At 44.6% G+C, this 24212-nt stretch overlaps 2 protein-coding genes and 1 long non-coding RNA gene across 7 annotated transcripts in view; 2 read left to right on the top strand and 1 right to left on the bottom strand.

The window, feature by feature from the left end:
• LOC144099338 (low density lipoprotein receptor adapter protein 1-like) overlaps window positions 1–6111 on the top strand; it is a 40516-nt gene extending 34405 nt beyond the window's left edge. For all 3 annotated transcript variants that reach the window (XM_077632562.1, XM_077632560.1, XM_077632561.1), the window contains one exon: window positions 217–6111. Coding sequence is in view for 2 of the 3 variants with exons in the window: in XM_077632560.1 (XP_077488686.1) it covers window positions 217–378 (162 nt within the window). In the remaining variant the exon portion in view is untranslated. The remainder of the gene's footprint in view (window positions 1–216) is intronic.
• Window positions 6112–6612: 501 nt separating this feature from the next.
• LOC144099339 (aurora kinase A-B-like) overlaps window positions 6613–24212 on the top strand; it is a 34104-nt gene continuing 16504 nt past the window's right edge. Inside the window, exons 1-4 of one of the 3 annotated variants that reach the window (XM_077632563.1) lie at window positions 6613–6908; window positions 7269–7366; window positions 9895–10012; window positions 18960–19039. In XM_077632563.1, the coding sequence (XP_077488689.1) occupies window positions 7302–7366; window positions 9895–10012; window positions 18960–19039 (263 nt within the window). In that variant the 5' untranslated portion in view covers window positions 6613–6908; window positions 7269–7301. Of the gene's footprint in view, window positions 6909–7268; window positions 7367–9894; window positions 10013–15993; window positions 16214–18959; window positions 19040–24212 lie in introns of those variants that run through there. The other 2 variants (XM_077632565.1, XM_077632564.1) reach the window with 2 other exon arrangements.
• LOC144097246 (uncharacterized) lies at window positions 11076–13256 on the bottom strand. Its single transcript, XR_013306963.1, has 4 exons — window positions 13120–13256; window positions 12779–12877; window positions 12521–12700; window positions 11076–12415 (listed from the first exon to the last, which is right to left on the bottom strand). It is a non-coding gene; the product is annotated as an uncharacterized LOC144097246 (long non-coding RNA).

The following is a 24212-nucleotide window of genomic DNA, read 5'->3' on the forward strand; positions in this document are numbered from 1 at the left end:
TGACAAAGAAAAAAGACACGAAAAACCGCAAATTATGGAATTTTTTTTTTAATAAACAAAGTTGTACTCACTTTGAGCTAAAGAAGTATTGCCCGATTTTTACCGGCTGAATTCTAGAAAAAAAACCTGAGAATGAAGGGCCTTGAATATGGTTGGTAGGTGCCCGAAGTGTGTTTTTCATCTGAGCTCATTGTTGGTTCTTTTTCACCGTGACAGGAAATGGAGGCAGCCTTTGGGCGGCTGGGTTCGAGTCCCCCGCTCTTCTCGAGTGGTCTCAAGCCTCAGGAGGAGGAAGAACTGCGGCGGTTCGTGGCCTCGGGTGCCTGCAGCCGCGAGGCAGGGCTGCTCGATCGCGAAGATGACCTCCTCTCTCTCTGAGGGTGGGAGCAGTGCATCCTTGTTGCCTGCACAGCTGTCTTTTGGGGAAAGGGCAGTTAACCCTGTGGGCTGAGCGCCCCTTACCCCCGCTGCACCAATGCACTGAAGAAGCAACTGGCGACGAGGCTTGACGGCACGAGTGCAGTGTCCTGGAATGTTTTGTGAAAGTGTATCATACACGTGGCCCTTGTGGCCGCGAGTGACGCTGGCGGACAGAGTTCGATGCCCGAAAAAGGTGGTCATGTACAAAAGATGAATCTTGTGCAAGTGCATGTGGCGACAGAGTGTGCCACACAGTGACCAGTCTGCAAAGGTGCTCTTTGTTTTACATCATTTTGAACACCATACGATGTGGAAATGGTGTCTTCAAGTGCATCAACAGCAAGGATAACAGGTTGTGAGCTTGAGCGTGACATCAGAATGATGATAATTTGAGCAGAGTTCATAATCTAGGTACTGGAAATGAAAGGCGTGGTCATTTTGCATTTAAAACATTGAGAACTGCTGTCATTTGCTCGAAGACAGGTGCGGGTGTATTTTAAACTTACTCCTGCTCTAGTTTTATTGATGTTATTGCCAAAGCAGGACAGGAGTTTATTAATTATGTTGATGCAAGCACGTGTGCAGTACATCGTCTGAAGTTTGCCTTGGCTCGCATAATGGTTCTCTCTGCTGCCTGAAAAAAAAAGAGCGATGAGAAGCAGTGGACAACTGTTCTTATTGTGTAATTACCAGCAGAAGCTGTCGCATGTAAGACTGAAAAAAGCAGATGCAAGCAGCAAAGGGTGACATGCCTTAGTGCTCACGTTTTTCACTTAAGCATTGATGTTCATTCACTGCATTAGCAGAGGTCCAAAACAAGTTGTGTTTGGGTTCGTAGAGTTGGAAAGGTTGTCCAATGTGCCGGAGTCTAGCTTGAAAGACTGGTCTGTTTGGCACATTTTTAGCCTATGCTTATGTTTTTTCATGTTGTGTGCTGCATTCTGCACTAAAAAGAACTGGTACTGCCAACGAAATGGTGTCGTAGACTGCGCCACTGTCACCCATGTTAGTGACTGCCATGTGACGTTGTCTGAAGTGCCTCTCCTTTCCCTGGGCACCCAAGTATCATGGGCCCGGGCATTGTGTACAATGTGCATAGCTCTCACATAGGAAAGTCAAAGTTGTTGTGTTGTGTTAACCACCTCAAGTGGGCACCGTCATGCAAGGAACATCGTTGAGAGTGCGAGCACAGCTGCGGAGAAGCAATGGACTCCTTACTTTCAACAGTTTTTCCATGTAATTCCCTTCATGTACACCATGCCTGTGGTTTTTCATGACGCCATTTTGGATTATGCTGCATGGTCCTCTGTCAGGCAAAGTTGCTTTATCTTGCCTATCCATTCCACTGTGTGAGCAAAGTGTAATGTGGACCTAACGGCCCAATAACCTAATGGTTAGAGTTAAAACTTGAGAATAAAACCTTTTATGAACTTTGTATGTTTATAGGCTGCTTGTGCATCCTGGTGTACTGTTTGGTTTTACTTTTACTTTTGTTTTCTGAGGCTGTATTGTTTGTTAAGTCTCAGAGTTAGTGCTGCATTTATTGGCCACCATAGGTGGCATGTTAACACTTACCTTGTGTGGTTGTTTTCAAGGTTGTGTTTTTCTTTATCAGGTTCGCCCCGCAAAGTATTCCCTAACAAGATTTGTTCTGCAAGACTGGTAGTGTTTTTTTTCTCATTTATGTTGCTTATCAGCGAATATAGCCCTGTAGTAAACGGGTTAGCACAGGAGTTACAGCGGCAGGCTTTATGGCTGAGGCGATTCCCGTGTTGTGTCATTGTTTTTTTGACTGTTGATGTGCTGCACCAGCCCGTCACTGTTTTGTGTCTGCTGGTACACCTCATGCAATGATGGCCAAAGTTTGAGGATGTTAATGGCGTCAAAGCTGTGGCTCAGTGCACATGCATATGCTTTTGTTTTTGTGATGTCCTGATTTTTTTACACTTAGAGGTTAGTGATGTCCAGCTTGCAGCTACATTTGTACAGAGGGACATGGAACTTGTAGGATTAGGTCGAGCTGGCACTGATGTCTTGTACCAGAGTCCCGATGTTGTGTGCGTTGAAAGGGTGTTCATTTGTTAAGAGTACATGCTTGACGTTATTTGCAAGAAAATGCATGAAAACAGTGTTCTTGTTTTGTACAGTATGGGGCAGCCTGTGTTTAACATTGCCACATCTCTATGCAGAGCTTGCTGGAGAATGCAGTGTCTTTGCACTTATCAAAATGCAGCACTTTTGTGCTGTCTTTAGGTGAATGCCTTGTCCAATGGAAGATGAAAGGCAATGTGTGCTGTGTGTGGAACACCTGAGAGTGTAGTGCTAATGGCTTCTATTTTATAATATGCATTATTCTGCAACTGGAACATGTTGTGGTGATACTGTATTGCATTGGTTGGTGAGAGTTACGATAAATGCAGCTTCATTGCTCAGCTCAAGGTTGTTTAAGCATGTGCCTCGTCTGCATGCAGAGTTGCTTACAAGGGTGTTTTTGAACCACCATCTAATTCCTGGGCAGCACAAAAATTGATGTTCAGCATGTAGCGTCATAGACATGCAGTGGTGCAGTTTAGAAGCTGCTTGTTGCAGTTAGTAATGTAAAGTTGTTTTGCCTGCAGGTGAAGAAACAAGTTTGTAAAGGGAAAAATATTTATGCACATGCATGTACACACATACATGTGTGTGTGCACGTGTTATTATGGAAGTCTGCGATTAGGTATTTTTCTGTCATGGTCGGTTATGTGCCATTGTGTTGACATGATCCCAGTGCATTGGGCTGACTGCACGGAGATATCCACTTATGCTTGTCTAGAGCTATCACGTTGAAATGGGAGAAGATGGCTAGATGGGATTCCTGCCGTGAAAAAGCAGGCATTGTTTATAGTGTTGTGAGCACCCATATTAGAGCCACCATGATCATTCATGGTGGGTTGTGTGCAGTATTGCTGCTAGCTCAATTAGCTCAACACAAGCCAAGCCGGGCAACTTTTTGATTCTCAAGTGGACCGTGCTTTTGGAGACACTTTTTCAATGTTTGACTGCAACTTGCTGACCCGTGTCCCAGAACCCTTGTTCCTGCCCGCATTAAGGCATCATTCGCTGTGAGGTCGTACGCCTATTCTTGACTAGCCTGTGCAATTTTTGAGCTGCTGGGTGCACTATAGTGTCGGGCAACTTGAGTTCATGTCACTGACTTGCACTCCTCACACCTGGAAGACTTGGAGGCTAGGTGATAGCACCGCCATTTTGCTAGCGATTTGGAAAGAACTTATTTGCATTGCATTGCATTGCATTGCATTGAGCCGCCGCGGTGGCTCAGTGGTTATGGCACTCGGCTGCTTGCCCTAAAGACGCGGGTTCGATCCCGGCCGTGGCGGTAGGTGGTTGAAATTTCCAGAGCCCTTCACTGCGGCGTCTCTCATAGCCTGAGTCGCTTTGGGATGTTAAACCCACATAAAGCAAATTTATTTGCATTGTTTGATGGAACTGAGGGACAAGATTTTTTTAGCAGATAGTTTGAATAGCTCAGCAGCCTACATCAAAAAGGGCTGTGTTTACTTGTCTGTATGTTAGTGAAATACTAAAGAATGCTGAGTTGGGTACTGTGGCCTTTATAAATGCGGTACTGCAGCTAGGTCTGCAGTACCTTCTTAACCACCACCACATTTAAAGCTACAAATGGAACCATATGAGGCACTCAATTGAGCAGTTATTATTGTATAGGTTGTAGTAAACTTTCTATTTATTTACGTGCAGCTAACCTCCCTGCTTTCCTTGGTTTCTTTAAGTGAGGATAAAGCAAAGCTGAACAAAAGCGCATGGATTTAGGCAATCCCTAATGTCACGTAGACCAGCTTGGTCTTTGTGAGAGTTCTATGCATTGAACTGTTTCATAGCTGTTCATTTCTGTCTTTCAGTCTCTGGGTAATGTGCGTATGCTCATTTCCGTGTACTTTTGTGAGGGGTTTGTACATGAGAGGCAAAGAATATGCTTTGTACAGCATTACAGGCAGTGGCCTCACGTAGGGTCCTAGCAAGGCATTGTGCTGCTCAAACGAACAGCTGAGAAAGAGAGGCTCAGACACACGTTCAACTTGCGTTTGCAATGCTTCCTGAGTGCATGCAAATTCTTTCTCGCCTTGGTGGCAAGTTCTTGAAAAGCACCGAGTGACATGTAGAAAAGGCATGGAACGAAATGCAACAACTCGTATTTTGAGACTGAGATTTTCATGTTAATCGTTTCCAAAATCTGATGAGCGCCTTATTGTCGTCTGCAGCTGTTCGCCTGTCTGGTTCAAGGTGAAGCTGTTAGTGCATGGAAAAAACCTAATCTCATGGCTTTGCATCTGTCAGCATTGCTTATGGAAGGCATTTGAGCATATCAGCATTTTCTAGATGATGACTGGGCACGCTTCATTTATGGAAAGATGTTCTTTTTCTTCAGTATCACTTTCAAGAAGTCTTCGACAAGCACACTTTTGTGGCCTTACTATGTTGTGTGCCGATGTGCTGTATTTTATCTTGAATATTGTTTGATGCCTGCTCTCTGCTGGCTGTCATTGGTTGCCTGCAGAGAATAGAATCTTGCATTTTTTCAGTTGGTGTTTCTATAAAAAGTTTGGAAAGTTGCAGACATTTTTAAATAAATGTGTAGCATCCAAACTGTAGTACTAGTTAGAAGGTTTGGTTTATTGTGTTAACATCCAAAAGCAACTTAAAGGAAAGTTGAAATATTTAAAAGGTCTCTGTAGTAATGTTTCAAAGGAAAGGTGATTATGTGTTGATGTTCTGTGCTAGAAATGAATAAAAAATGGTTTCATATGCGACCTCTGCTGTGACCATAGAGTCAGCTGGGGCAGAGCATCCTTCCTTCCTTTGCATTCCTTTTAAAATCCTTCCTTTGTATTTTGGCATTTCATCCATTTTTGCCAGGCTGTGAGTATTATGCATGCTGTTGGCTTGCTGGTGGTTGATTTCATTCAAGTCGCACTGTAGGAGGAGTCCAAAAGCATGTGCTTGAGTGTTGGGCTGTGCTATTTTGCACCATAGTAGGATACAACTTAAAAACCGCAGTTCGTAACTGTGGGCCACGGTCTGTGGCATCCTGTATTCTACTGACCAATCAAAACAGTGAACAAAATCAGTTTTAATGCTTGACTGCATCGGCATCAAAAAAATGAAAGCCAAGGGCATCAAAGTTATTTAACTTATAATTTCGTCACGATTAGCTTGTCGCTTAGGTCTCAAGAAAAGATTTAACTGTACTTTTTATCGCAGAGGAATTCCGTTCGGCAGTCCTGAATGTGAGTGGAGCTTCACTGCAGACTTGATTTGCATCCGACTATAGAAATCATTGTTCTCAGCTAAAGAATTATGAACAGTTTGCACATTTAGACTTTTTTGGAGTGTGTGTGCATTTGTTAGGACACATTGTTTTTTGCAATTAGTCTGCTGATAATTTGTTGTTGCACAACCGTTGCAAATGTTGTTTGCACATTTCTATGTACATCTTGTCTTTATCGCCACAAGTTCCCATCGCCTTTTGTTGTGCAGCATGCGAGAGATGTGGAATATTGCATGTGTGCTGTAACTGACGGACTTCTCTGTGCATTTTGTTTTGCCAATGAAGGGTGGATATGGCTGTGACCGAAGATCTGTTTTGCAATAAAGATGAAAACGAGTGCTTGCTAACTGTTGTTTTTGAAGATGCTGCAACACAAACACATCTAGATTTGAGAACAAAACTAGGACGTGACAACAGCTTAAATGTTAGTTGCAGCTCCAGTGCATACAGAGGCGAGCTGTGCTGCATGTAGAAGACGCGTGCATTGCACACATCAAACGCGGAATAAATGTGATCGTACGTCTGGACTACTGCAGGAAACTACAAATGTGTTTCGGACACGTTCGATCGTGTGGCGATCAGCGCGTGTAAACGAAACCGAAACTTTGCGGAGAGCTTTCATTGAATGACGCTCATATGTATCGTAACGCTGCGCACTTATTGTGCTTAAATGACAGGAAATTACATGGGAGCCGTATATTTCATGCATAGAACTTGCGAAGGTACGATCGCTCAATGGCTGCAGGTGTTCTCCGTCTGCATCACAGGACCGTATCACCGCGCGCCTGCGACGATCGAGTGAGGTCGATGCTGTAGCAGCTGTAGCAGCTGTAGCTTAATGGAAGGCATACTTTGCGAAGTGTTCGTGTTTGGAAGCGGGAACCTGCTAGTTTACCGATGCTTTTTTTGCTTCGTCTTCCTTCAAAAACGGCGCCCTGCCACGCAACCGTCCTCGTGCTTTCGTCTCAAGCACGCATCAGCGGCATCGGTAGTGTCTTTATTCCGCCAAACGTCACGAGGTTGGGCACTTATTTGAATCTATTCAAACCGACTTGGCGGGTAACGGTGGTCGCTGCTCAGCGGAGCCCGATGCTACGCGTCTACTCTCAGTTACCTCGTTCGCAGTGACTGGCCTGCGACTCGTGTAAGTACTACGCCCATACGACGACGTTTTTCAGCTCACTGATTTCGTCGCTTGTCGTTCTTGTGCGACTTTCTTGATTTCAGACTGCCGTTATTCTAAGCAGAGAACTGCTGTCAGTGCTCGAGTGGCCTGCGCGATAGCATATATATCGATCGGTACGTACTCGTGCGCTGTAATGCGCACTGCATAACTGCTGCGTCAGCATGACGCGAAGAAATACGAATTACTTGCGAACCTGTACTTCGTATTCGTATTTCCGCCCCTGCGTGCGTCGCTGGATGCTCTGCGCGTGCGAGTTTTGTAGCGTCGGAGTTCCCTTCCTTTTCTAGTTGTCACGTTCGAATTTGCCCATATTTGCAGGACTCTCGATCCTACCGAAGGAGGGCAGGCGACATGGTAGAGGAGGCGCCGCCCTCAGGGACGTCGCCCACCACTAACCCAGAAGCGCCTGTCGACACGTGAGGCCATGCTAGCTCGGTCACAAGTGAATTTCCTTAAACACATGGAATAACTGACAGGAACCAAACAGACTGATTGGTACCAAACTGGAAGCCCGTTGATACCAGCTCAATTTCACTTTAGCCAACTATGTCTGCGGAAGGTCTGAGCTATGGGTGTTTTATGACTGGGAGTTTGCAGTTTTTTCTTTGTTTTCAAGTGTCGTGCACATTGTGAGCTCCATATATTTCTTTTATGATGCTTCGCTTTTTCTGCAGTCTTCGGCATCTTCAGCTTGTTGTCTCATTATGGCATATAACTGTGACCACATTTTCCCATAAGTAGATGCACTGGAGTTCAGCAAAGCTGACATTTGGAAACTTGTTCATCCTTAATCACAGCACAGAACCACAAACACAGAAGGGAACATTGCCACCAGTACTGGTACCATTCCCTACTGTCTCTGCCCATTGTGTGGTACCCTTTACCAATCAGAAAGGGTATCAATTAAGGCAGCCATAGGGAGTGAGAATCAGTTCATGTCTAATAGTAGCATTCAGAGAGTTAGATTTCAGAGGTTACATCTCAGCTAGGTTTAGTGCGGACTACCACGGAGTCTTTCTACGCACTTTATGTGAAATATATTGTTAACCAAAAAATCAATACCTATACCTCAGCAACCTCTAATATGCTTATGACGAACAGGCTATCTCAGTGATTAGCATGAAGTAAAGTAATCAATCTTTCATAGTCTTGTGAGAAGGAACAGCAGCTTATGGCAGGTGGTGAAGTACATGAAAGTAGTGGAGCAGTGCACCTGTAAAGGCCTACATCATGTGCTGTTATACGGTGAAAGTGCTTGACAAACTTCAGGTACTTAAAAAAAAATACTCTGTATCTGATACCTCCTGCCAGTGCTCACTTAGGAGCTGAAACTTGGAAGGTAACTGATACGATCATTCCATATGGACAGTGCAACTATCGATTAAGGGTATGCGAATATTAGAAACTAATTCTAATAGGGATTTGCTGAACAAACGAAATAATGTGTGTTCAAAATGATTCGAAACGATTCGAATATGTTCTGAAATGCTCAAATAGTTTTCGAATAATTAGTGCGAAGTTCGAATATGGAACACTGTAGTTTTCTTGGGCGACTGCTTCTAAAACGGCCCACTCCGACTCTGCACAGTATGCTGCTGCGATCGGTCTGCATGGGATGGAGTGTCCATCATCGCGACACGGTCTGTTCGTGCTAGAGTGTTTGTTATACTCACACATGGCCTCCAAGATTGGACGATGCAGACGATGCACGGACGATGCCTCTAGAAGGTTTGCCAAACTCTACCTTGATGCCCATTCTTAGAGGCCATGACTTTTAGGGCTATCGCCCCTCTCATATACCGAGATGTGATGCTAGCTTATTCGCTGTTGTCATCAGTAGCAAAAGTTCATTTTCCTGTACATACGACATGGCAATCATAAGTTTAAAGTGCTGACTTTGCATTGCGTTCAACGCCGGTGGAAATCAGTGTTGCACATTTTGACAGCTATAATTATAGCTTCAGCACCCTCGCTAATCCTTCGCTTTTTCATATGATTAATCATTTTGTGCAAATCCTCACATAAGTAGCAAGCAGTCACAAAAATAGTTGATTCCTATTCCGTTCGGTGTTTAGTTACAGTATTCGTATTCAATTTGGTTGTGAAGCTACTCTATTTGTAGCTGATTCAGTTTCAAAAAAGCACCATTCACATTCCCCTACGCAGTACGCATCAATTTAAAAATATGAGTTATGACATGTGCTGGCCGCAAATGCAAATGATAGATAGATAGATAAAGAGGAGGAGGGAAAGGCAGGGATGTTAACCAGAAAGGGCTTCCGGTTGGCTACTCTGCACTGGGGAAGAGGGATTAGGGGACTAAAAGGAGGAAGAGAGAAGGGAAAAAGGCATAACACACACACACACCCACAAAGCTGTCACAATTTGTCACTCAATCCAGTCGGTCTCAAGTAGGCAAAGAGGGCCAATTGTATGCCTTGAGGGCAGTCGACTGCTGTGGCCACGGACCGAGGACCTTTTGCTCTGTTAATGGATGTTTTGCTCTGTTAATCTTCTCTGTGAGTACCCTGCATTTGCGAGTGCAAGACATACACTGTGTTGTGCCCTGGACCGCCTCGAAATGCAAATGACATTAGGAAAGGGATGTGCAGGCCGCATAAGTGGTGATCTCAAAGGAAAAGGAGATGTTACTGGGGCTGGCATTGAGTCTGATGGTGATTGAGATGAGGAAAGGGAATTTGTTGAGATAGCATAGCAGCAGCTGGCTCATGACGGTTCGGTTCGAGGAGAAAACAGAGGTTCATGCACTGTTCTTCAGTTTAATCTGGGCGGTGATAGAGACTGATGTACTGTAAGTACATAGTCTTGCAACGCTGTGGGTTCGGCATATTCCTCTTGAGCATTATTATAAATTTTTTCTTCTTTTCGTGTGTACTCATCTGCATAGCAACACCATATTCTTTCTCTCATTTTAAAATTGCAGTGAAGTGAAAACCTGGTGCCTCCAAGATTTTGAGATAGGCCGACCACTGGGGAAGGGCCAGTATGGTAGTGTTTACCTTGCCCGGGAAAAAAAGACGAAATTTGTGGTTGCACTCAAGGTGGGTGTGTAGAATAAGTACTGAATAATTCTATGCAGTGATGTGGTATTCAACATTGCAACATACTAAGCAGTCCTGTGGTATTTTTTGCTGGCCAAAGCATTTAATGTCTTGTGTTTATCTTAACTTCAAAGTTTGAGCCACGGTGGGTTCAACCGTCAAAATTGCTAGCATGAATGGTAGGGCCAAAACACATGAAATTCAGCACTCTATGGCTTGTTAAAACCATTCTCGAAAAAAACTAAAGAATTAACAAAAACTACTATGGGACTGGAGAACTGCATAAAAACGGTACTGGTTATGTTGTCGATTATTCGTCATGCCTGCCTCTTTGTTTGATGGTACATGAATGTATCTGCAGTGTTCAGGGGATAATTGGTGCAAGCGCTGCACCAGAAACATAATACTTCTAGTAAAGTCACGTGATGTATTATTAAAATTTGTCTTTCTTTTCGTGGCTTCTGCAGCTGCTATAATAAGCTGCCACGTTCATGTGTTTCACATGAAGTGTTCTTTAGCAAGTGTGTAAGCGGGCCACAACTTGTAATCAAATGTGCATTTTGTGTTGTTTCGTTTTCGCTAATTGTATGTATAGTGCCTAGAAGGTTTCTTCCTAGTGTGTCGTTCGCGAGCGCTTGAGGGGCTTCGCAAGCAATGAATGCCGACGGTTGCCGCGTGGGGCGCTGCCATCCGAGAGGGTGCTGGCGGGTAGTTGTTTTTAATCGAGCCTTGCGTGCTGTCTCGTGAGCCGTAATCGTAACTGCTGACTTTCTCATTTTGTTTCTTCTTGTGCTTTCGTTTTCTATCCAAAAGTGCCTTGAAGAACACAAATTTGCTGAAGCATGCTGCACGCTTATCGGATAAAAAGAGCTCACCTCGAGCGCTGCTTGCTCTTTCACATACATGGGATGGCAGATTCCAGTCGTTAGCCGCGCAATTTACTAAACGTTCTTTTTTTTAATTGATGAAGCAATCACGCTAGACTGCCAATTGCATATCTCATATCTGCAACAATGAAATTACTTTTCTTGGGAGAAATCACCCAGACGTAACAAAGCTCGTGGCTCCCTTGCACACGGAGTAATAACGAAATGTGCAAAAATGAGAAACACAGTTGGCAGAAAAAGGAAATGATATTTAATATTTGCATAAGTAAAGCAGGCCTAGGACACGCCGCGAAGGCAACACTTCAACTCCACGAAGCGGCTAGTCACTGGCAGTGGCGTAAATTGAATAATTTCTGCTGCTGCCTCTGAGTGTCCCTTTCTTTGTGCCTTTTACAAAAAACTGAAACCTAAGTAGCACATAAAACTTCACTATTTGTGATAAGGTAGCTCTTTCATGCTCTGTGCAGCCAAGCTTTGGCAGCGTCAATGTTTCGAGGTGCTTTGCGAAGTCAGTAAAGCTTCCTGCATGAAGTTTATGTTTGCTAAAGAAGGAAGTAAAAGCATCTTCCATGAGCTTCACAGCTAGGGCCAGCAGTTGGCTGGTGTATATAAGGCCACCAGTGTCGAGATTGGCCGTGAAGCAAGAATTGGCATCTGCACCCGCTTGTCTTCTGGAAGCACAAAGGCGCTCTGCACAATCTGGGCACACATTTTTAGCATTTATCTTTCATGCTACATATCCTGCTGCATAATACATCCAAGTACTGTTGCTCCTTTTCTCGGTGTATCCGACTTGATCCTCATGTGAGCAAAGAGCCTGAATAATTACTTCAAGTTCGCTAAGCTTCCCTTGGTCCAGGAAATCGTCTACAGTGTCCACAAGGCACTTTTTGGGCTGGTCAGACTGTGCTGGCCGGTTAAGTAATGCATTTATCATTTCTGGCGAGCAGTTTCCTCCTTGTGGTGACTTAGCTAGATTATACATAGCCGATAAATTTACTGTGATTAAAAACTGAGAGGCTGGGGGATGATCATTGTATCCAGATGACTGTCTAATTATACCAAATAAATTTTCTAGTTAATCTTGACTCAGGCGGGACGTTGAGAGGTATATGAGCCTTACCACTGAAGCCAAATATTGCATTAGATCCAGTGTGCTCTTAAGGGTCACCCTAAAACCAGCAGTGCTCTTTGGCCAAAAACCACCCCCTGCTGGTTTTGCATGCTGCTCCCATGTTCTAGGCAGGTTACAAATTCCTTCATCTTTTCGAAACAACTTGGTCTGATGTGAACGTTTGTGATGCTAGGCATAGCTTTGAGCATGACAGCGTCATGGTCCGCTTGAAATGTTGCCTCAATTATGCCACTGTGGACGTGCCCAGAAGGTGTTAGGAAGCCTTTAGCTACGAATCCATTCCTAAAGTTCTTGACAAGGTGCGGAAAGTGTGAAATAAAAACAATTTCCTCTTCCTGTCGACTGGATGCTTGGCACTGTTTCTGATGGCGCTCGGCGAACCTGTAATTGATCAAGCTCAGTCAAAGCTATGAAAACTAGGTATACGCTGTGGACAAAACACGTTACATAGATCTATATTTGTATTCTTCAAAGTGAAACTCTTACCCTGTATTCCAAAAAGCCGTCACGTGCTTTGGTTCCAGGTGGCCCCGTCACAAGGGATTGAGTCAACTTACAGTCCAGCTTGTTCAGCGAGAACAGTACTTTCCACAATTATTTTTGCTAATGTTAATGCCTTGACATTACCTTTTGATGCGAATATGCCAAGGATCTGTTTCCAGTTCCCTACGAAAACCAAAGTAGAGTACAAAATATCATCTGCTTCCTCGTTACATCCATGGCCTTATCAAGTTCACAACTTACCGCTGTACGGCTGAAATAGGACGACCATTCCGTGATCTGCCAGGACTTCCTCCTGCTGTGTAGACGTGTAGTCGCCAAGGTCTGCAAAACCTTCGTCACCTGAGTCGCATAAAAAATAATGTGGATAGAATCAACTTCATCCATTAGTTAGTTTCCGATGCTGCAAGGGAACACCAACGCCACAATAAAGACTATGGAGGAGACAGCATGGAACATGTGTTATTTCATATTTTTGACTTCAACATTTCAATTCATGAGGATTGATAGCAATTGCAACAACCCACCCTTTGTGAGAACATGTACAAGGCAAAGTGCATGATTACGTGAGAACTTCAACTCACCAGCTGTTCTCATGTTCAGATGTTCTGAGAGCTTTATCTCATTCAAAACAAGGCCTCCATGGTGGCTGAAGATGTCCATGGTCTTCGTCTTCTCGCTTAGAGCGGAAAATATTTTCGGGCTGAGGCCAAAGCCACCTTTGAAGCGCCGCACTATTTCTGGAGGCAGGTGCGGCCCAGCAAGATCATGATATTTTCCCTGTGGAGGTGCTCATAGAGCTTGGAACTTCACATCCTCATCATAATGCACTCAACGATCCACTCATTGTCATAAGTGATGCTCTTCTGCGATTTCTGACTTGCAGCAAGGAAGCAGCTCTTGACAGCCAGTTGCTGCTTCATAGGCAGCGACTTAATATTAAGCTCAAAAGATTGTTGATTAAGTGTCTCATTCATCTCTTTCATATGTGCCACTTGTGCCTGAGCAGCCGGCAGTTTTTTCTGCGTCCTTAACAGAGTGCGAGATCTAGTCTTGCGCTTGTTTTTTTTGCTGTAGGTCATATCTTTTTTCCGTCCTCTGCATATTTGGTTCTCTCCAGTATTCGTTGATACTTGCACTGAGCACAAGATTCACGTTCAGACTCTGTGAATTCTGGACATTTCTCTGCAAAAAACATATCTTTATACGTGGTGTAACTTCCACCTGAAGGCTTCATACCATATCCTTTGCAAAGGGCTTTTGAGGCTATGTACTTCGTGAATCAACAATTCAGCCTCTTTACGATTTGTAAGCACATGCTTTTCCTGCTCTCTTCCTCTCACGTAAACAGTGGATATCACTGATCCTCGCTCGGGCAGAGGCTTTCCAAATGTTATCTTTTGGATAAAAAGGCTGGTAAAATTCTTCTCTACGGCCTCGCAACAGGCGTAGGCCAGTGTGTCAGACGGCACATGAGGCACCTGCATCCACATCACTGGAACAAGTATTCCGGAGAACGGATGATGACTGTCGTTAAAGCTTTGAGTCTGCTGCCCAGAGGTGTCACACTGAGATTCAGCAGTGCTCTGTCCTTCATGGTCAGAGTTCCAACTCCTCCCCATGGATATATCGGCATTTTCAGAATCGCCAGCGTACCCCTTGCTCTCAGAGCCGACGCCTTCAACAACGGAGTTGAGCTCGGTGGCCTCCGGCTTGGTCCGCTTGGGCCGTTTAACAGCAGGCTCCTGTTCGCATGCATTGCTTGTCTTTCTCTTCATAGCTTGTTTGGGGAGAAGGTGCTTTGGATAGCCATCAAATATTGTCGGAACGGCATCGGGCTTCAGACGTAGTTTCTCACGAGCAAGCTCGTTCACGACTGCATTCACCGTGATCCAGAAGGAGCGCTCTATACAGCTCTCCTCAAAGTGCTTTTCGCACACGACACAGCTCGGCATTAGCCTTCTGTCTTCTCTCTTGATGTTGTTCTCCCACAGTGCATGCCGCACAATGTTATTTGGCGCAGTGAAGAGAGAGAAACGTGATCCTTACTTGAACGGTAACCACTCCTGCAAAGCGGCCCAATACATGTCTTATCTTTGCATTGGCACTTCGGCTTGGACATATTCAATTGTTGTAGAAGCTGCAAACGCGTAACACTGCACGCACACCATGAAAACAGCAAAAAGAGGCCCTTTACAACTTCCGCAACATGCATTCACATTTGCAAGGCCAGACCAAGGTCTCGAACTGCCTGCTGCAGCTGCTGCAGCACTAGCACGGCTGGCACCCTCCCGTGCCCTTGCTCCCCCTGGTGGCAGCTACGCGTATACATTACAAGTGCTGCCACAATCTCCCGTTACGCGGAGTTGGCGCACGGCACACTAGGAAGAAGCCTTCTAGGCATTATATTGTATGACTTCATCCGTTACCTCCATAAATGACCTACATGGGGGGAGCAGGAAGGGGGCCAGGTATCCAGCTAGGTTTGTAAAGTTACAAGGAAGACTTAAGTGCGAAAAGAAAAAGTGAATGGACATTATAAATAAATTAGATTCTACAAGAAATGTCAAAGTATTTGGAGTTTGCTGTATTTTAGAGCCATTTGAGAGCAAAACTCTGCAGCGCGACCAAACTGCAAAAGCCAACTCATTGCTGAAGCCTTGACCTTGAATAAATAAATAATTATAGATGTGACTGGAATTCGAGCCTGCGGCGGCGTGAACAGATCAGTTTCACTGGCCACTGCTTGAGAGCACTATGTTATCGCCGCAGCCAATCACGCCTCATGTTAAACTGCAACACACTGTCGCGCTGTGCATTGCGCATTGTCATCTTCATCAACTTCCATCTGTGGCGAGAACAGATCAGATCAACTTAACCTGGATCAAAGCTTAACCTAAGTAATATCATCGCCAGACTTGCCGACAACCAAGTAGTGCAAAACCATGAGCCAATTAGGCTAAACACATGCTTTCGCACATCTGCTTGGTTTAACTACGTTAAAACCGTACCATTTTTAAAAATTATGTGCGGACTGTGGGCTTTGTAGTCATTTATTGAGGTGACTGACAATTGTCGGAAGTTTGTGCTGGAATGTTCCGACAAATTAACCCTTTGACCCGCTACGTACATAATTGTACACAAAGCGGACTCCAGCTTTCTTTGATATTGGGTTGCACCTAACAGAGGTTCAAAGATTTCTTTTTTTAGGCGAATTTTGCATCCGTCTCACAAATAAGCTGATTTTTAATGCTGTGCACCATCATCATCATCAGCCTGACTGCACCCACTGCAGGGCAAAGGCCTCCCCCATGTCTCTCCAATTAACCCTGTCCTTTGCCATCTGCATCCACCCTTTGCCAGCAAACTTCTTAATTTCGTCCACCCACCTAACCTTCTGCCGCCCTCTGCTACGCTTACCTTGTCTTGGAATCCGTGTCGTAACTTGCTTTCAAGGACCAGCGGTTATCTTGCCTTCGCAGTACATGCCCTGCCCAAGCCCATTTCTTCCTCTTGATTTCAACTAGGATGTTATTAACACGCGTTTGTTCGCTCACCCACTCTGCCCGCTTCCAGTCTCTTAACGTTACACCTATCATTTTTCTTTCCATGGCTCGCTGTGTTGTTCTTAAATTAAGCTGCACACTTTTCGTTAGCATCCACTTTTCTGCCCCGTAGGTGAGTACCGGTAAGATTAACCTGTTGCACACTTTCCTCTTGAAGGAAATTGGTAAACTGCCACTCATGATCTGCGAGAACCTGCCATATGCACTCCACCCCATTCTTACTCTTCTAGTAATTTCCCTCTCATGATCCGGATCAGCGGTCACTACCTGTCCTAAGTAGACGTACTCCTTAACAATTTCCAGGCTCTCGCTGCCAATTGGGAACCGCTGCTCCCTTGCTAGACTGTTAAACATTATCTTGGTTTTCTGCATGTTAATTTTTAGACCCAGCGTTCTGCTCTGCCTGTCTAACTCATTGATCATGATTTGCAGTTCACCTCCTGAGAGACTCAGCAAGGCAATGTCATCAGCGAATCGCAGATTATTTAGATATTCTTCATTTACCCTTATTCCCGACTGTTCCCAATTCAGGCCTTGGAATACCTCCTGTAAACAGGCGGTGAATAGCATTGGCGAGATCGTGTCTCCTTGCCTGTTGCCTTCCGTATTGGAATTTTATTGCTGACTTTATGGAGGACTATGGTAGCTGTGCGGCTGCTATATATGTTTTCCAGTATTTTGACGTAAGGCTCTTCTACACCCTGATCACGCAATGCCTGTATGACTGCTGAGGTTTCCACTGAGTCGAATGCTTTCTCGTAATCAATGAAGGCTATATATAGAGGTTGGTTATATTCTGCTCATTTCTCTATCACCTGATTGACAGTGTGAATATGGTCTGTTGTGGAATATCCTTTACGAAAGCCTGCCTGATCATTTGGTTGATTAAAGTTGAAGGTTGACCTGCCTCTTTTAGCGATTACCTCAGTAACTACCTTGTAGGCAACGGATAGTAAGCTGATCGGTCTGTAATTTTTCAAGTCCTTGGCATCTCCTTTCTTATGAATTTAGATACTGTTTGCATTCTTCCAAGCGTCTGGCACAGTCGAGGTCATAAGGCATTGCATATACAGTGTGGCTAGTTTTTCCAGCACAATCTCCCCTCTGTCCTTCAACAGAGATGCTGTTACCTGATCCTCACCAGCGACTTTTTCCCTTCGCATTGCTCCTAAGGCTTTCTTTAATTCCTCTTTCATTACTGGTGACATGACACATTGCTGTGTGCTATTGTCTCTCTCAGTAACGTTGTAATTACATTGGCTACTGTACAGATTTGTGTGGAACTCTTCGGCTACTTTAACTATCTTATCCATATTGCTAATGACATTGCCCTCCTTGTCTCTTAACGCATACATCTAGTTTTTACCTATGCCTAGTTTCCTCTTCACAGCTTTTAGGCTACCTCCATTCTTTAGAGCATGCTCGATTCTCTCCATATTAAACTTCGTTATGTTGGCTAACCCTTTGCGCTTATTTATTAAACTCGACAGCTCTGCCAGTTCTATTCTTTCGGTAGGGTTAGACGCTCTCATGCTTTGGCGGTTCTTAATCAGATCTTTCGTCACCCAAGATAGCTTGCCGGTATCCTGTCGAACTGTCCTACTGCCTACTTCTACTGTGCACTCCGTATTGATGGCTGTCAGATTATCGTTCATTGTATGAAGATCAAGGTAGTCTTCCTCAGTTAAAGCCTAATACCTGTTCTGCAGTGATATCCTGAATTCCTGCACTTTCCCCTCTTGTGGCTAACTCATTAATGGACTTCCTCTTCACTAGCTCTTTCCGTTCCCTCTTCAAGTCAAAGCTAATTTAAAACCTTACCATTCTGTGGTCACTACAGTGCACCTTTCTGAGGATGGCCAGTAACACAGTAAATAATATTTCGTGAAACTGAGTAATGTAGCACATCATCCACTATTTCTGTGCAGACATATTTTGCCACTAGTAGTAGCATTTTTTTTTTTGGCACTTTAAAGCTTAATGTGTGCATCTTCAGAATAGAAATTAATTCCAGGTGTTAACATGATAAGTCGCAACATTTCAATGTTATTTCCATCAGCTATGATGCTTTGTGCAAAATTTTGCACATCCCTACAAATATCACCGCTAGTGTTTTGCACTAGAAAACTAACAAATTGTCTTTTGTAAGGCCCTAATATATTATTTAGGTGGAAAAAATATTTAATTTCAATAGGAACAAAAAATGGATTTCCAAGGGCTATTTCTTTCTGCATGGATATATTCACGCGTTCACTGTGTCGTGGGTCACCGTTGGGCCACACTGTGTATACATGCTATGCAGCACGAATACTGAGTGGTGCACTGAAACCGTAGGAAAGATCAGGTTTCTGAAATAGCCTGTGAAAAAAACACAAGCCAGGGTGCTATTGTACTGTACCTTTGGTTCCTATAAGTCAGCTGTACCGGAAGCTCAGTAGGGGGTCATTCTGCACCCAACAAAATTTAAGGGTGACCCACCAGTGGGTCACCATGCACAGTGATTAGGGCTCCGAAAATCACTGCCGCATTAAGCACGTTGAACAAGAAGCAAAAGCTGAGAAAAACTTCATTGAACTGTTGCTTTTCCAGGTGATGGGCTCTGCTGTATTGAAAATATCTGGACAGATTGACAGAAACGTCCCTTTTTTGTTATTAAGTTGATGCACTTTTGTCATACTAAACATCCGTCATTTGCAGTTTGGCTGCAACGCTGTTTGTACAATAGTCAACAAATAGTGCTCAATTAACAGTATCAAGTTGTGAAATAATTGTCTTGCTTTGGTTGTCGGAAATATGTGACCTGCAAAAGTTGAGCAAGCAGTGTTTAGGATGATTCTTGGTAAAAATTGTGTGCGCAGGTAATGTTCAAATCTAAACTGGCCAAGTATTCGATGGAGAACCAGCTCCGGAGGGAAATCGAAATTCAATCCCATCTAAGGTAAGCTTCCTTGGTTTCTTGCCTATGTTGGCATGAGTGGACTACCCGTTTATCTTTAGCACTCCACTCTTGTTTGAAGATTTTTTATGCTGCTTGGGTTTAGCATGCAATCTCCTTCCCAGTTCTTTCTTTTACATTTCTGTGTGTTGCAGTGCATTGCTCACTTTTTGACAGTGTTCACCTAGTTTGTGTGCATGTTGTTAATTACTTGTTGGCACAGTTGGAACCCAATCAGTGCCTTCCAGTTCTACTCTGATCCAACCTGAAGGAATGTTGTTTGGACAGCTCTGAAAACTGCAGTACACAAGACTGCGAAGTCTTGTTGGAAGTAAGACGACATTGTTTAATTGGACATGTTACATTACTGAATGGTTTTGTAAGCAGTGGCTGATTTGTGGGAAACTCATAGAAAGGTTGTCTCACATGGCTAGACCTGGACTGACCATTTTTTCTCATTGATTTCTGGAAGAAAGAGGGACCAACATTGCTCTTTAGAAGAGCCGCTCAGGGAGGATCAGTTATGCACACTTCTAATGGAAATTTGGGTCCACTTTGAATGGTAGAAATGAGTGTAAAACAGCTAGAAAGAAGAAAACAAGCAGCAGTCAAGGTAGAACCCATGCTGTGGTGCTTGGCAGCATTCAAGAACGCACAGCAGTATGCAGGCCGAAGCAGTGTAACTCTGATCTCTCCAGTTGGTGACATCACCACCATATCAGCTGCAGTAATGTGCACAGAACTCAACTTGGCATGAACAGGAAGGAGAGCTTTATTGTGACAACCACTTATATATGCTGCCACCATCACAAGCCAGAAAGTTGATAAATCTGCCTTCCTTTATAAGGAATTTGGTGGAATTGTTGTCAGCGGCTGATGGAGCTTCCAGGAGCTCAGCCCCAGAGTTGCAGCTGGTCCGTCCGCCTTTGCCTGCTTCTACAGGAGGCATTCCTGCTGGGATAGCAGCAACAGCAGACTCGCTTGTTGGGCCAGCCGCTGGAGTCTGTCCTCGCTTCTCATTTCCATATGCTACTGCAGATACCTAGCGAAAGAATCAATGAGAGAGGATGCTCCCATAGACCCCAGTGGCCCATTCGATTCTAGCACACCTGCAGTTGGCGAGAGCAACTGGCCCCACATTTCCTGTCTCGATGTTACTGGCGCGAATTTCGGATTGCTCACATGGTGCTCAAATCAATTGTAAGGCGCCTAGTGTTTGGTGACGCAGCTGGCTCACACTTTTTGCTTTGGTTTCACTGGAGCAAAGTTCAGGCTGCTTACGTGCTGCCCAGTAGATTTTAGCACATCGATCTGGTGGTGAAAGTAACTGGCACACACTTCTTGCTTCTGTTTCACTGGTGCAAATTTAGAATTGCTTGTGCATTACCTACTTTTGGCTGTGGCCAGAGGTGGACAATGTCTCGTTTAATTTTGTCGTACCGAAACTATTTCAATGTAAGTCGTACAGTGAAGTGTACCTATAATACAGGCAGGTATGCAATCTTAAATCAACAGTAGCTCTTTCCATCTGGCGATTTTGTCTTCTGTTTGGAGCAAGTGGTCCTTCGGCTTGCAATATTTAATGAAGAGACTGAGTGCCGAGGAAACTTTTTTCCAGGGCAAGATAAAGAAGGAGCGCGTAAAGGCTAGACACAAGCCAAGATCAGCATGGTACAGAAAGGCTCGATGCAAAGATAATAGCGTTCCTAAATTCAAGAAAATGTGAAAATTCTAACAGATAGAACATAAGACCGGTAGTCAGCACATCTCTAGTGCTTGCAGAACAAAAAACAAAAACAAGCTGGACATCGTCCTCAAATGGTAATGCTTTGCAGGTGGCTCACAAAGTGAAAAATAAATGGTGGGATGGCCATTTGCCTCTCCTATGTACCATTTTGTCACAAGTTTAGAGTATTGTGTGCCTTGTTAATCATCATCAGCAGTCCAAATATCATGAAGGCAAACAGAATTGTAGTTTTCACTCCTTCGAAAAACCCTTTCAGGATTTTAAATACGCGCCACACCGCACCTGTGCAAGAATACGGCGTGCAAGGGTTCCTTACTGCCCGGTTGCAAAATAACAGCGCGATCCTGGCCTTCTGAATCACTGTAAACAAAAATGTTGACCTAGTACAATGCTGTACTTGCAGTCTAGGGAGCCTACACGTACCGCCTTGCTTAGGGTTGGGACATACTTTTTAGTGTTACCACTTCTGGGGTCTTCACGGAAACCACACCATTTTGCCCCATGGAAACGGAGACCATGGAGCACTTGGTATTGAGATGCACAGAACTTTGCCCCACTCTCCCAAGGAACAGCTACAGACATAGAGCACTGGGATTTTCTGGGGAGGACAGGAGACTGGATGAGAAAGGCCCGACTTGGACGAAGGGAAGGTTAGAAGATTGGTGGAGGTAGTCAAGGGAGGGGTGAATTTAGAGAGGAAAAGATTGTGTGGAGGTAGTCAAGGGAGGGTTGAATTTAGAGAGGAAAAGATTGTCAAATTAGAGATTTTGAAAGCAAAATAGAAGGTAGGTAGGTCGGTCCGTCGGTCGGTCATTCCTTCCTTCCTTCCTTCCTTAAGAAAGCTCCACTTCTCGCATACAAACCTTGAAGGCCATGTTACGGCCTAGATACGACCTTGAAGCGGCCTCAGTTAATAAAGAAAAGAAGAAAACAGTGGTGTAGGTGGGAATCGAACCTGAGCCTCCGGCATGCAAGATGGGGATGCTTCCACTCCGCCACGACTGTTCTTTCTTTTTTTCCTTATTGCATGGAAATACAGCCACCCTGACGGGCTTCAAGTTCGACTTAAGCAGGTTGCATCCCGCAGCCCGTCATACACAATCACACCAGAATCCTGCTATCACTTTGCCCCCACATCAAAATTCCGGTAGACGCATGCATGCATTGAGGAAAGGGAGCAAGGCAGGAGGTCGATCCTGTGCAGTATTTACCCCCCGCACCATAGCCCACTGCTCTCTGAACAGAGACTTTGATGATCTTGTTGGCTCTGCATGGTGTTCTGTCAAGTGGCTTTTCCACTGGCTGAACAGTCCTATGAGTGCTAAAAGATCACTTCGAACCTTAGAACCTTCCATTGTAGGCAAAAATCTTATAGTATAGGGCGTAATCTCAATGTTCTTTTTGACAGTCTGTTGAAGAATGTCCCAAAAAACACAGCATCACGACAGAACACAAAGCAATGATCAATAGTTTCTGGCTGCTGACACAAGTGACTGTTCACGGACCGTGGCACAAAGTCCGTTTCTCACAGTGCCGCATTTTGACAGGTAAGGTAGACTTGTGAAGTTTAATAATTAAATAAAGAAAGTCTGCGGCCGCTTCAACACACATCCGTTGCACCCGCTTTAACACAGGATTGTCTAGAATGGAGAGGTAAGGCTGATACATCGGTGCAAGAAACAATGTCTCAGTCAGAACTCTTGTAATCTGTCTTCTGGATAGACTGTACAGGAATTCTAAGGAAAACAAAACAGCGAGGAAATGGAATGCCTGTTCGACTTTTGAAAGTGAGTGAAGTCGCATATAGTGAATGCAGAGATGTCTAGGAAATGTATTTTTGGGATATGTACTGAGGCATGCATGAATACTTCAATTATGAGCACGTAAATTACAGATATCCCAAATAAGCGAGTAGCGAAGCACATTTCCGGTATGGCGTGCAGTCATAGTGCCATCATGTGGCAGCCACTGAAACACCAACACGCTGTGTACGGCGATGGTCCAGCAGATGGCGCGCCTCTAGTGAATGCACAGATGTCTTAGAAACGTATCTTCTAGTTATGCTCTGAGGAGTTCATGAATAATTTATTAATGAGCATGTAAATTACACGACAGAAACCATGTCTAACCAAGCATAACCAACCTTTCACTCCAACTAACCAGGTTCAGCAGAGTTGAACCACAGCCGAATTTTTTGTGCCCGTCAAAGGCATGGGAGTCATGGTTGTGGCTTTTGTATGCTGCTGCCGAGCGTTGCAACCTTAGCACAATGGGCAAACACCTTAGTAGCTACACGGCTAGGAGTTTGCTCTCGAACGCGGCAAGTGTGCGGCAGGAAGGAAATTCAACGTGGCCGAGAAGTCTGTCCGACAATGGCGCAACTAAAAAGGGTGTATTGAGGAACACAAGCTGCAAAGCACGCTTTCCGAGGCAAGCCATGCAAATTTCCTGAACTGGAAGAAGAGGTGCTCTGCTTTGTGATGGAAGTGAGGAACAACGACTACGCGTTAACAATGGACATGCTTTGCAACTTCTTGTGGGATGAGCCTGCAAAGCACAGCACCAGAGTCAGAAGACTCCGCGAATGATGATTCAACATAGAATAAATGCCGCTCATTCTCCGATTGGCATGTTTTTACTTGAAAAAAAATTTTTTTTGCACCCCAAAAATTGCCCCTTGAATGTGGAAAAAAAAGTGCGGCCCTTACACGCGCTTATATGGTACATGAAGGAAGGAAAGAACTCAGGAGAGGCAGTTACATGACTTTGTTTGAAGGTGGCTGCCTCCTGCTTCCCTCCTATACTTGGCCGTCGTCTCAGCGCGCTTGCGCATGCGCAGCAGGTATTGCAGCAGACTACATCGTCGCGCCGTCACCAAAGACTTTAAGTAGTCCTTGTGAAAGCGTGTAACTTCCGGCACACTTTTTGGCGTGCAGCTTGGATAGTGTAAAGCCCCTCCATGGCGTTTTACACCAGCGACAACAGAGGTGCTTTAGGATAGCGGGGGCCTCTCCTGAGTTTTCTTTCCTCCAGGAATGTTGATGCATATATGCGCTGCCACACCAGTGCTGCCAGTTCTGGTTGCACTGCCGCCAGCGCAAGCTGATGAGTTCGTAATACACCTTCTGTCATCCGCTGCTGCCGAACTGAACCTCACACTGTGCCATGCAGGGATGCATGAAAGTTTCTGCAGCCGCAATTGATGGTTGCATCACTGTTTAAAGTGCTAGTGCAAAACAAACATGGTATGCTAATTAATTACCTCCAATCTGCATACGTTTGAACTGAAGCTCGAATCCTCAAGAAAATGGTTCAGCTGCCCTTTTAGTACCTCTGGTGAGCAACCTGCTTGATGCAGCTGTCCACTTGCTATTACAGATGCTTCGAAAGCACTGCAATGGCAGCCTTTTTTTTTTTTAAGGTATACAG

The sequence above is a fragment of the Amblyomma americanum genome, chromosome 7 (assembly GCF_052857255.1).
Source record: "Amblyomma americanum isolate KBUSLIRL-KWMA chromosome 7, ASM5285725v1, whole genome shotgun sequence".
Lineage (NCBI taxonomy): Eukaryota > Metazoa > Arthropoda > Arachnida > Ixodida > Ixodidae > Amblyomma > Amblyomma americanum.